We start from the raw sequence: 13,309 nt of genomic DNA, 5'->3' as shown, positions 1-13,309 counted from the left end.
CTCCCTCCCACAGCTTCCAACCTGACAGTTGCCCAACCTCGGACGGCCCGCTTCTATCTCCTACCCAAAATCCACAAACAGAACTGCCCTGGTAGACCGATCGTCTCAGCTTGCTCCTGCCCCACAGAACTCATTTCTCGTTATCTTGACTCCCTTCTCTCTCCCCTTGTCCAGTTCCTTCCCACCTACATCCGTGATTCCTCTGACACCTTATGTCACATCAACAATTTCCAGTTCCCTGGCCCCAACCGCTTCCTCTTCACCATGGACGTCCAATCCCTCTACACCCCTCTACAATCCCTCCATCCACCACCAGGATGGTCTGAGGACCCTTAGCTTCTTCCTCGAACAGAGGCCCGAACAATCCCCATCCACCACTACTCTCCTCCGTCTGGCTGAACTTGTTCTCACGCTGAACAATTTCTCCTTCAACTCCTCTCACTTCCTCCAAATAAAAGGTGTGGCTATGGGTACCCGCATGGGCCCCAGCTATGCCTGTCTCTTTATGGGGTATGTGGAACATTCCTTGTTCCAGTCCTACTCCGGCCCCCTTCCACAACTCTTTCTCCGGTACATCGATGATTACTTCGGTGCCGCTTCATGCTCTCGTCGGGACTTGGAAAAATTTATTAATTTTGCTTCCAATCTCCACCCCTCCATCATTTTCATGTGGTCCATCTCTGACACTTCCCTTCCCTTCCTTGACCTCTCTGTCTCAATCTCTGGTGATAGACTGTCCACCAATAACCATTACAAACCCACCGACTCCCACAGCTACCTCGACTACAGCTCCTCTCACCCCGCTTCCTGTAAGGACTCCATCCCATTCTCTCAGTTCCTTCGCCTCCGTCGCATCTGTTCCGATGATGCTACCTTCAAAAACAGTTCCTCTGACATGTCCTCCTTCTTCCTTAACCGAGGTTTTCCACCCACGGTCGTTGACAGGGCCCTCAACCGTGTCCGGCCCATCTCCCGTGCATCTGCCCTCACGCCTTCTCCTCCCTCCCAGAAACATGATAGGGTCCCCCCTTGTCCTCACTTATCACCCCACCAGCCTCCGCATTCAAAGGATCATCCTCCGCCATTTCTGCCAATTCCAGCATGATGCCACCACCAAACACATCTTCCCTTCACCCCCCCTATCGGCATTCCGTAGGGATCCCTCCCTCCAGGACACCCTGGTCCACTCCTCCATCACCCCCTACTCCTCAACCCCCTCCTATGGCACCACCCCATGCCCACGTAAAAGATGCAACAACTGCCCCTTCACTTCCTCTCTCCTCATCGTCCAAGGGCCCAAACACTCCTTTCAAGTGAAGCAGCATTTCACTTGCATTTCCCCAACTTAGTCTACTGCATTCGCTGCTCCCAATGTGGTCTCCTCTACATTGGAGAGACCAAACGTAAACTGGGCGACCGCTTTGCAGAACACCTGCGGTCTGTCCACAAGGATGACCCAAATCTCCCTGTCGCTTGCCATTTTAACACTCCACCCTGCTCTCTTGCCCACATGTCTGTTCTTGGCTTGCTGCATTGTTCCAGTGAAGCCCAACGCAAACTAGAGGAACAACACCTCATCTTCCGACTAGGCACTTTACAGCCTTCCAGACTGAATACTGAATTCAACAACTTTAGGTCGTGAGCTCCCTCCCCCATCCCCACCCCCTTTCTGTTTCCCCCTTCCTTTTTTTTCCAATAAATTATATAGATTTTTCTTTTCCCACCTATTTCCATTATTTTTAAATATTATAGAATCTTTTATGCTCTCCCCACCCCCACTAGAGCTATTCCTTGAGTGCCCTACCATCCATTCTTAATTAGCACATTCGTTTAGATAATATCACCAACTTTAACACCTATGTGTTCTTTTGTTCTATTGTTGTTGACATCTTTTGATGATCTGCTTCTATCACTGCTTGTTTGTCCCTACAACCACACCCCCCCCTCCACTTCTCTCTCTCTCTCTCTCCGCCACCCCCCCACACACCTTAAACCAGCTTATATTTCAACTCTTTCTTGGACTCAAACTCAAGTTCTGTCGAAGGGTCATGAGGACTCGAAACGTCAACTCTTCTCTGCCGATGCTGCCAGACCTGCTGAGTTTTTCCAGGTAATTCTGTTTTTATATTGTTCTAGGAAACTGTCCCGAATACTCTATGAATTCTTGCTCATGGCTACCTCTGCCAATTTGATTTTCCCAATCTGCACGAAGATTAAAGTCACCCATGATTAATGTGCTGCCTTTTTCACATGCCTTCATTATCTTCTGATTTATTGTCTGTCCTACAGTATAGCTACTGTTAGGGGACCTATAGACTACTCCCACCAGTGTCTTCTTCCCCTTGTTATTTCTTACCTCTGCCCATATGGATTCTACATCTTCCAATCCAAGATCCTTTCTTGCTATCATACTTATTCCATCTTGTACTAACAGAGTTACCCCACCACCATTTCCTTCCTACCTTCCTTTCAAAAAGTCACATACCCCTGAATATTTAGTTCCTAGCTTTGATCTCCTTGTAACCATGTCTTCATATTGGCTATAAGATCATACCCATTAACCTCTATTTGTGCCATTAATTCATTTATTTTGTTCTGAATACTACGTGCATTTAAGTAAAGAGCATTAATTTTCCCTTTTTGCCATTTTTTCCCCCTTTGACCCTAGTTGCTACTGTTTTTTTCATGTTTGTACGCTCTGTCCCTTCCTGTCACACTCTGTGTATCATTACCTAAACAGTTGCCCTGCAATGCTGCCATATCCTTTTGCTTTGTAAACCTACGTATCCCCTTTCCAGATCCCTGCCCCATTCTATTTGGTTTAAAGCCCTCTCTACAACCCTAGTTATTCGGTTTGCCAGGACACTGGTCCTAGCACGGTTCAAGTCAAGTACCAGCTCCCTTCTACCCCAGTACTAATGCCAGTGCCCCATGAACTGAAACCCATTCCTTCTACACCAATTTTCCAGCCACACATTTAAATCCTTGACTTTCTTTACCCTATGCCAGTTTGCCTATGACTCAGGTAGTAGTCCTGAGATTATTAACTTGGAGGTTCTGCTTTTTAATTTAGCTCCTAACTGTTAAAATTCTTTCAGCAGAATCTCCTTTCTAGTCCTATCAATGCCATTGGTACCAACGTGATGACAACAACTGGATCCCTCCCCTCCCACTCCAAGTTCCTCTCCAACTTTGAGGAGATGTCCTTAACCCTGGCACCAGGCAGGCAGCACAGCCTTCTGGACTCATGGTCATGGCTGCAGAGAACAGTATCTATCCCCCTAATTATACAGTCTCCTACCACTACTACATTCCTATTTCCTCCCCCTCACATGAATGGCTCCTGTACCACGGTGCCGGTCGTTAGTTTGCTCATCTTCCCTGCAGTACCTGCTCTCATCCAAACAGCTTGCAAGAAACTCATAACTGTTGGACAGTTGCAGGGGCTGAGGCTCCTGAAATGCTACACCCTGGGCCCCCATACCTGCTTCACCTGCTGTTACACCCTCCTGTCCCTGATCACAGACCAAATTTGAATTGCCTAATCTGAAGGATGTGACCGCCTCCTGGAGCAAAGCATCCAGGTAACTTACCCCTTCCCTGATGATGCATAATGTCTGCAGCTCGGACTTTCAGCTCCAAAGTTCCTGGTACAGATGTGTTCACTCTGGATCACCTTGGTGTCCAGAAGCACCCACATGTTGCAGCAGCAACACATCACCCGTTCTGCCACTGCTCTTGTATTTTATTCAAATTATTAATTGATTACTCTGGTGTCCCCACTCTTTATACTTCATTATAATTATTTTTATACATACCAGTATCGAACTTATACTTAACAAACTACCTGTAAGAAAAGGAGCAGAAAAAACTAGAGACCTAAACACAAACTGAAGACCTTAGTTTTACTTTAAAGACTAGAACTACTCACCAATCAGCTGTTCTCCATGCTCTTTTCCCTCTTGCACTCTTTAATGGTCTGTCACTCTTCTCGCACCCTCTCACTGTTAAAGGTCACTCTCCTCTTGCACTCTCACTGTTAAAGACCACCCTCCTCTCACTCTCTCACTGTTAAAGCCTACGCTCCTCTCACTCCCTCGCTGTTAAAGGCTACTCTCCTCTCGCACTCACTCACTATTAAAGGCGACACTCCTCTCACTGTTAAAGGCCACACTCTCACTCTCTGACTGTTAAAGGCCACTCTCCTCTCACTCTCTCACTGTTAAAGGCCTCGCTGCTTCACTCACACTCTTGTTGTAAATGGCCCTGCTGCTTTTCTCACACTCTGTAAATGGCCCCGCTGCTTTTCTCACACTCTCTCTCTGTAAATGGCCCTGCTGCTTTTTTCACAATCTCTCTGTAAATGGCCCCGCTGCTTTTCTCATGCGTTCTCTGTGTAAAAATGGTCCAGACCAAGAACAGTTGAATCAGTGAATCATAGAATAGTACAACACAGGAGGCCATTCTGTCCACTGAGTCAGCACTGGCTCTATCGAAGTACAATTTAGTTAGTCTCACTCTTGATCCATATCCTGCAGTTTTTTTCTCCAAGTATTTGTTCAGTTCTGTTCTGAAGGCTGCTATTAAATCTGTATCCAGCAGCCTATCAGGCATTGCATTCCAAATGCTAACCACTTACTGCATAAAAAAAAACTTTTCCTCATGTTGCCTCTGTTTCTTTTGCCAAACACCTTAAATCTGTGCATTCTGGTTATCAACCCTGTATTGAAAGCAGTTTCTCTATTTGGCGTATCTAATCTTCCACGGTTTCAAACATTCTGTCAAATCTTCCTTATATTTTTCTGCTCTTAACAGAACAATGCCAGCTTCTCTAAACTATCATAACTATAATCCCTTATCCCTGGAACTATTCCACTATATTTCTTCTTTTCCTTCTCCAGAGCTGGATTCAAATACACAGATGTAGCAAATGAATTTGCCCTCAAAATTCCCCAGAAAGACTAGGAAAGTTCTCTCATTGGTCACCCCCGTGATTGAAAAGTTGCCCCTGTACGTGGAAGGGACTGAATCTGCGAGGAGCTGTTGCTCCAATTCTCTCCCGTGCTTTCATCTGATAAGCTCACTGGCGAGATGCAATCAAACCTGTCAGCTGAAGGCATGGGAGAGAAATATTCTATGACTGGAGGAACAGAGGGAAAATGAGTGGCAGCACAACAGCCTGAGCATGGAGAGAAGCTGCAAAGGGGAGACAGGCTGCGAGAGGGAGAGAGGCTGTGAGCGGGAGAGAGGCTGTGAGAGGGAAAGAGGCTGCGACAGGGAGAGGCTGTGAAAGGGAGAGGTTGTGAGGGGGAGAGAGGCTGTGAGGATAGAAAGGTTGCGACGGGAAGAGGCTGTGAAAGGGAGAGGTTGTGAGGGGGAGAGAACATTTTTAAACTTGTCAACAGAGGAATACTAAGCTAACTGGGAGCCAGGAAAACTTGAAGTCACTGAGGTAATGAATTCCTTGCAAACGAAGGCTGCATAAGTTCAGGAAACACTGTATGGGGAGAAATGTAGTGGATGCCATTGTAATGAACACTGTTAAATGGATAAATTAATGCTGAACAGTTTTATTTCATAAGAAAGATTTGCATTTACGTGAATTACTTGAGGTGCAGTGATCTGTTAAGAGATAAACAGGCAACCATTTTGCATTTACCATTTTGTTCCTGATCCCAAACTATAATGAATGACTTGCATTTTTATAGTGCCTTTTATGACCTTAGGGCACCCCAAAGTGCTTTATAGTCAATGAAATACTTTAGAAGTATAGTCACTGTTGGAATGAAGGAAATGTAATGAGGTAAATGATCAATTAACTTAGGGGAGTCTAGAACTAGGGAACGTAATCTAAAAATTAGAACCAGGGGCTGGATTTTATGTTTCTTGGCAGAGTGAGGGAAGCAGAACAGAAACTGAGGGATCCGCTTGCTCCTGCCCCCACCATGTCTGCAGTCTAATCAAGCAGATAGTCAATTAGTGGCTGTCCGACAGGAAGGAGGCCAATTGTAGGTGCAAAGGAAGCTTGCTTCCTGACCACAAACCCTTCCCCTTGCTGCCTTTCAATTTTGCAGTTATTATCAGGGCAAATTTTATGTTTCTCATGCCTGTTTTTAGATGTCACAATATAGTCAGGACTTTGGGTTACTATAAAAGATAATATAGTGTTGAATTTTTGTTGCAGCCACATTCACAATGGAATATGAATCACACATTGGTGTGAATCTATAACTTGTGGGTTCTGAGAAACTGTGATGGAAGAGGGACTCCGCGCCTAATTGGCAACATGTACTGTGGGATGTCATGTGGCAGAGGGGTAATGCCATGAAGAGCAAGTTGGTCATTGTAATTTAGTAATGCAGTAATGCAAACCAGCAAGTTGGCTAGAATTTTTTGCTCTCAGAATCAGTCTTTATTGCTCATTGAAGGTGTAAAAAACATATAACTGTAATTAAAAAAACATACAGACACTGCCATCTTCCATAGCAGAATCTGCTGGTACATTCAACCATGGTGCCAGTGTCAGGCCTTTTCCAGTGGTAAGCATGAGAATTGGGAGCAATTTAGAATCCAGCAAAAGAGGGCCAAGAAACTGATTAAGAAAGAGAAAAGACAAACATGCAATGATTTCGCATTTACTTAGATCCCAAACAGTAATGCAAACCAGCAAGGAACATAAAGGCAGGCTGTAAAAGCTTCTTTAGATATGTGAAAAGGAAAAGATTAGCTCGGACAAATGTGGGCCCACTTCAGGTGGGGGCAGGAGAATTTATAGTGGGGAACAGGGAAATGGTGGAGAAACTAAACAGTTACTTTGCGTCTGACTTCACAGAAGACGACACAGAAAATCTCCCAGAAATATTAGGCAACCAAGAAACTGCTGAAACTGAGGAACTGAAAAAAACTAGTATTAGTAAAGAGGTAGTACTTGAAAAGCAAACTGGATTGAAGGTTGATAAATCCCCTGGATCAGATGAGCTTTATCTCAGAGTATTGAAAGAGGTGGCTGGAGAGATAGTGGGTGCATTGGTGCTTATCTTTCAAAAATCTTTAGGAAAGGTTCCTGCAAACTGGAAAGTATCAAATGTAACCCCATGATTCAAGAAGGGAGGGAGAGAGAGAGAGAATGGAGAACTACAGACCTGTTAGTTTGACGTCAGTAGTAGGGAAAATGTTAGAATCTATTATGAAGTATGTAATCACTAGATATTTAGACATGAATGGTAAAATTGGGCAAAGTCAACATGGATTTATGAAAGGGGAATCATGTTAGAGTTTTTTGAAGATATTACTTGTAGCATAGATAAAGGAACATCAGTGGATGTGGTGTATTTGGATTTTCAGAAGTCTTTTGATAAGGTCCCGCAGAGAGGTTAGTAAATAAAATTAGAGTGCATGGAGTTGGGGGAAATATACTAGTATGGATTGAGAATAGGTTAACTGACAGAAAGCAAAGAGTAGGAATAAACATATCATTCTCAGGATGGCAGGCTGTTACTAGTGGGGTACCACAGCGATCAGTGCTAGGTCCACAGCAGTTCACAACCTATATGAATGATTTGGATGTGGGGACCAATTTTAATATTTCCAAATTTGCTGATGACATCAAACTGAGTGGGAATGCAAGTTGTGACAAGAATGCAAGGAGACTTCAGAAGGACTTGGACAGGCTAAGTGAATGGGTTAGAACATGGCAGATGGAATATAATGTGAATAAGTGTGAAGTTATTCACTTTGGTTAAAAAAAAACAAGGCAGAATATTTCTTAAATGGTGTAAGGTTGGGAAGTGTGGGTGTCCAAAGGGACCTGGGTATCCTTGTTGATGAGTCTCTTGCAGGTGCAGTAAGCAATTAGGAAGGCAAATGGTATGTTAGCCTTCACCGTGAGGGGATTTGGGTACAGGAGTAAAGATGTCTTGCTGCAGTTATAGAGAGCCTTGGTGAGACCTCACCTGCAGTATTGTGCACAGTTTTGGTCCCCTTATCGAAGGAAGGATGTAGAGGGAGTGCAAAAGTGGTTCATCAGATCGATCTCTGGGAAGACAGGAGTTTCCTGTGAGGAAAGATTGAGGAGAGTGGGTCTGCATTCCCTAGAGTTTCAAATAATGAGAGGTACCTCATTGAAACCTACAAAATTCTTGCAGGGTGTGACAGCGTGGTGTAGATAAGATGTTTCCCTTGATTGGTTAATTGAAAATCAGGGGGCACAATCTCAAGATAAGGGGTAGGCCGTTTAAGACTGAGGTGAGGAGGAATTTCTTCACTCAGAAGGTGGTGAATCTTTGGAATTCTCTACCCCAGAAGTCTGTGGAAACTCAATCACTGAGCACTTTCAAGACAGAAATCAATGGATTTCTGGAGACTAATGACATTAAGGGATATGGAAATAGTGTGGGAAAGTGGCATTAAGTTAGATGGTCAGCCATGATCTAATTTAATGGCAGGGTGGGCTGAATGGCCTACTCCTGTTCCTATGTTCTACTGCCCTTGTGCCGTCTCATGATAGCTGGTGTAAAAGACTCCCAAACAGTTTTATGTCCGACGCCCAAAAAAATGCAGTGGGCAATGAAAAATTGTGGACAATTGGGTTGTTAAGGTATGAGGGTAAGAGGCGTGAGTTGGCAATGATGGATTGGGGAACCTTACTAACAGGGCTGATGATGGATTGGCAATAGCTGATACTTAAGGAAAGTATACATGAATAAAAATCATTCATTCCTGTCCGGTGCAAAACTAAAACATGAAAGGTGGCTCAACCATGGATTACAAAAGAAATTAGGGATAGTATCAGATCCAAAGAGGAGATATATAAAATTGCCAGAAAAAGCAGCAAGCCTGAGGATTTGCAATTTAATAAAAGTGGACAAAAAGACTGATCAAGAAGGGGAAAATGGAGTATGAGAGTAAACTTGCAGGGAACATAAAAGCTGACAGTAAAAGCTTCTATAAATATGTGAAGAGAAAAAGATTAGCAAGGACATAAGTAGGTCCCTTACAGTCAAAAATGGGGGAAATTATAATGGGGAACAAAGAAATGGCAGAAGAATTGAAAACATATTTTGGTTCTGTCTTCATAAAAGAGAACACAAATAATTTCCCAGAAATGTTAGGGAACCAAGGGTCTAGTGAGAAGGAGGAATTGAAGAAAATCAGTATTAGTAAAAAAAATGGTGCAACAGAAATTATTGGGGTTAAAGGATGAAAAATATCCAGGGTCTGATAATCTACATGTCAGAGTACTAAAGGAAGTGGCTCTGGAAATATTGGAAGCATTGGTGGTCATCTTCCAAAATTCTATAGACTCTGGGGCAGTTCCTACAGATTGGAGGGTGGCAAATGTAAACCCACTATTTAAAAAAGGAGGGAGAGAAAAATCAAAGAATTACAAACCAGTTAGCCTAACATCAGTAGTGGGGAAAATGTTAGAGTCTATTATAAAAGACGTGGTAACAGAACACTTGGAAAGCATTAATGGGATCAGACAAAGTCAGCATGGTTTTATGAAAGGTAAATCATGCTTGACTAATTTACTGGAGTTTTTGAGGATGTAACCAGTAGAAAAGGGAGAACCAGTGGATGTGGTGTGTTTGGATTTCAAGAAGTCTTTTGATAAGGTCCCACCTAAGAGGCTTGTGGGCAAAAATTAAAGCACATGGGGTCAGGGGTAATATACTGACATGGCTTGAGAATTGGTTGACCAAACCAAAAACAGAGGGCGGGATTTTCAGCATCCACCCACTGCCATGATCGTCTGGTCTCACCACAAGTCAATGGACTTCTGGCTGGGGTGCCGCCTAGCCCCCGGCGGGTAACGCCTGCGACGGGGCTGGAAAATCCTGGCCTGAGAGTGGGAATAAATGGGTCTCTTTCCGGATGGCAGGCGGTGGCTAGTGGTGTGCTGCAGGGATCGGTGCCTGGGTCCAGATATTAACAAAATATATATATAAATGACTTGGATGAGGAAACCAAATTCAATATTTCCAAGTTTGCTGACGACACAAAACTGAGCAGGGTTGTGAGTTGTGAGGAGGATGCAAGGAGGCTTCAGGACAATTTAGACAAGTTGTGTGTGTGGGAAAACACATGGCAGATGCAGTTTAACGTGGATAAATGTAAAGTTATACGCTTTGGTGTGAAAAACAGCAAGGTAGAGTATTATTTAAATGATGATATATTGGGAAATGTGGATGTACTAAGGGATCTGGGTGTTCTTGTACACCAGTCAATGAAAGTAAACAGGCTGGTGCAGCAAGCAATTAGGAAGGCAAATGGTATGTTGGCCCTCATTGCAAGAGAGTTTGAGTTCAGAAGTAGAGATGTCTTACTGCAGCTATACAAGGCCTTGGTGAGACCACACCTGGAGTATTGCATGCAGTTTTGGTCTTCCTATCTAAGAAAGGATATACTTGCCATAGAGGGAGTGCAGTGAAGGTTCACTAGGCTGATACCAGGGATGGCAGGACTGTCGTATGAGAAGAGATTGGTTTGAATGGGCCTGTAATCACTAGAGTTTAGAAGAATGAGGGGATCTGATTGAAATGTACAAAATTCAAATTCAAACAGGGCTAGACAGACTAGATGCAGGGAGGATGTTTGGGGAGTCTAGAACTTAGGATCACAGTCTCAAGATATGGGGCAGGCCATTTAGGACTGAGAAAAGGAAAAATTTCTTCACTCAGAGGGTGGCCAACCTGTGGAATTCTCTACCACAGAAGGCTGTGGAGGCCGGGTCACTGAATGTATTCAAGAAAGAAATTGATAATTTTTTGGATATTCGGGGCATCAAGAGGTATGGATAGAAAATAGGAATATGGCATTGAGATAGAGGATTAGCCACCATCATATTGAATGGCAGAGCAGGCTCGAAGGGCTGAATGGCCTACTCCTGCTCCTAGTTTCTATGTTAGCAAGCTTCATAGCTTTCAAAACAGTGGGCCAGCTGCTGATTTCAGCGCCCGTGCACTGTCCATATTATTGGAGATGGCATGATTATGTTGGGTTGCCAGCCCAAGATCATCACACTGAAAATTTTGTCAGCCTAGGGCTGGGCTGGGGTAGGGTGGTTGGGGGGTGGGGGGAGGTGTGGTGTTGTGGAGAGGGCAGCACGCCAGTTTGGGAATGTAAAATCCAGCCCCAGATCTTTCAGGAATGCAATTAGGAACACATTTCTCTTCCGCAAACAGCAATTCATGCTAGATCAATATCAATGCTAGATCAATTGTTAAATTTACATTTGCGATTGAGATCTGAGATGCAGTAAAAAAGGTAGTAACCGCCTGGCTAAAATCTTCCACCTTTGCGCATATGCAATGTAACCATATTGGCTGTGGCCTCATCATTCTGCACTTAAGTTTAGCATGATTTTTTTTGTGTATAAGTATGTGTCAGTTATTTCAAAAAAAATTTTTGTTGCTAGTTCATGTCTGTTGCTTTTCTTGTGTCAATTTAATACTGTAGTGCCTGGGAAATTAAAACTTTCCTTGTATGTTGTGGCTTTGTGTTTAATGGAGGGGTGATTATTAGGGATGTTCATGAATTCCCTTAATTCTCTTTCTATGAGTCCAAATACCCGAGATCTCAACACAAATATGCAATGTTACTATGTGACTGCACCACCTAATAAAGGAGTTAGTGAGAATGAAAAAGGAGCCCCTGGAAACCAAAAAGTAATCTCTGAAAATCAAAAATCGCCCTCGAGCAAATCTCAAAAGAGCCCCAAAAAATAACTTTGATCCCTTCTCTAGAGCCCTCACATCCTTCCTAAAGTGCCCAGAATTGGAGTTAATGCTCTAACGAAATCGCTAAACCTATTTTATATATATTATTTTGCCTTGAATGTACGGCACCTCAGCATGTTAGCTTGCCTTGCTTTATAGTACTTTTGGTTTGAATCCAACACCAGGAGTTGAGTATTTGATCCAGACTAACACTGCATTATAATACTAGGACAATGCTGTATTATTTGAAGATGTCAACCTTTGACTGAGTCATTCAAATTAGGTCTCTTGTATTGGTTCAAGTAGATGTTAAAAGATCCCATGGCAGTGCACAAAGAAAAGTTCAGAGTTATTCCAGTCCAAGCCAATATTTCTCCCTCTACATGCACCACCAAAAACAGATTACTGTTGGTTGGATGTTGCCTGTAGAATGCCTGCTGTATTCTGCCCACAGAACAGCAGTCACTGCACTCTAGGAGTTATTTTTCAGCCTTCTACCTCACCTTCCCCACATCTTAGACTAAATTAAGTACACAGGTGCAAGGTACATAAGCAACTGCTAACATACAGAAAATAGAACAACAAATTTTGTGTTCAAGAAAACTTTTAGGGAACACCTTTTAAAATGAAACATTAATACTTACTTGCCAAAATCAAAATGTAAAAACCTCTGCAAAAGCTCGTAAGTCAACAAAGTAACACCAAACTGGGGTGAGGAACGCAATACACGGGCTATGAGGGGGAAACAAACAAAAATGGTTACTTAAGACAGAGCAAACTCCTCCACCAGAATACAAGTAAACTCATGTATGTGTACCTGTAACTCCTTTCCAGAAAGCACCTGGGCCCTCCTGTCGTAGAATCTTCCAAAAACAGTCCAGCAATCCACTATATTTAGTTTGCCCTTCACGTTCAGCCACCTGCAACCTTGTTTTGATAACATCAGCAGGTGTCACTAAAGAAGCTGCAGGCATCCCTAATATGGAAAACAAAAAACATTTAAGAATAAAACAATATACCTAAAACCATACTCAAATAGGGTAGCTTTGGTTTGGAAATGTACAAGAATAACTTATTGAAAAGTTCTAGAATCATCACCAGCAAAACAAGGCTTAAGTTGGAAGAACACCTATCATTTTTTCTCACAGGGCAGTATTCAAGAGATTTCCAAAAACATTCAATAAGGTACCACATAAAAGATTATGGCACAAGATAAGAGTTAATGAGATTGTAAAGGCTTGAGCACAGCCATGCTATATTTACCCTCACTGAAGGCACTCCACAATGCCTGGTTTGGTATACCTTTGATGCCAAACTTGCACTTTTGGAAAGAGTGGATGCCCTTTGGCCCATGAAACATGCCAGTTGGACAATGCACTTTACAGGGATTCAAGTGATCATCTTGTAGAAATCCAGCAGCTGTGCTCCATTTATGGTTGGTTGCATCTTCCCTTCTCACATTCCTCTCTTTAAATGTGCACATTGATCACCTTATATATGACCCCAATGACTCTTGCAGTCTCGTGTTAAGGTACACTATAATGTCAATGGTCCCAAACCTACATTCTCAATAAAATGTTCATGAGTTCTAT

At 43.2% G+C, this 13,309-nt stretch overlaps 1 protein-coding gene across 1 annotated transcript in view; it reads right to left on the bottom strand.

Annotated features, from left to right (window-relative positions):
* Positions 1-13,309, bottom strand: part of LOC121276315 (calcium-binding mitochondrial carrier protein Aralar2-like) — a 280,042-nt gene that overhangs the window by 14,395 nt on the left and 252,338 nt on the right. The window contains exons 15-16 of the mRNA XM_041184583.1: positions 12,535-12,693; positions 12,362-12,449 (exon numbers count right to left, since the gene is read on the bottom strand). Of these exons, the coding sequence (XP_041040517.1) occupies positions 12,362-12,449; positions 12,535-12,693 (247 nt within the window). The remainder of the gene's footprint in view (positions 1-12,361; positions 12,450-12,534; positions 12,694-13,309) is intronic.

This window comes from Carcharodon carcharias, chromosome 3 (genome assembly GCF_017639515.1).
Source record: "Carcharodon carcharias isolate sCarCar2 chromosome 3, sCarCar2.pri, whole genome shotgun sequence".
NCBI classification, from domain to species: domain Eukaryota; kingdom Metazoa; phylum Chordata; class Chondrichthyes; order Lamniformes; family Lamnidae; genus Carcharodon; species Carcharodon carcharias.
Note: the sequence above shows the minus strand (reverse complement) of the source record. Positions and strands in the feature narration are given on the sequence as shown.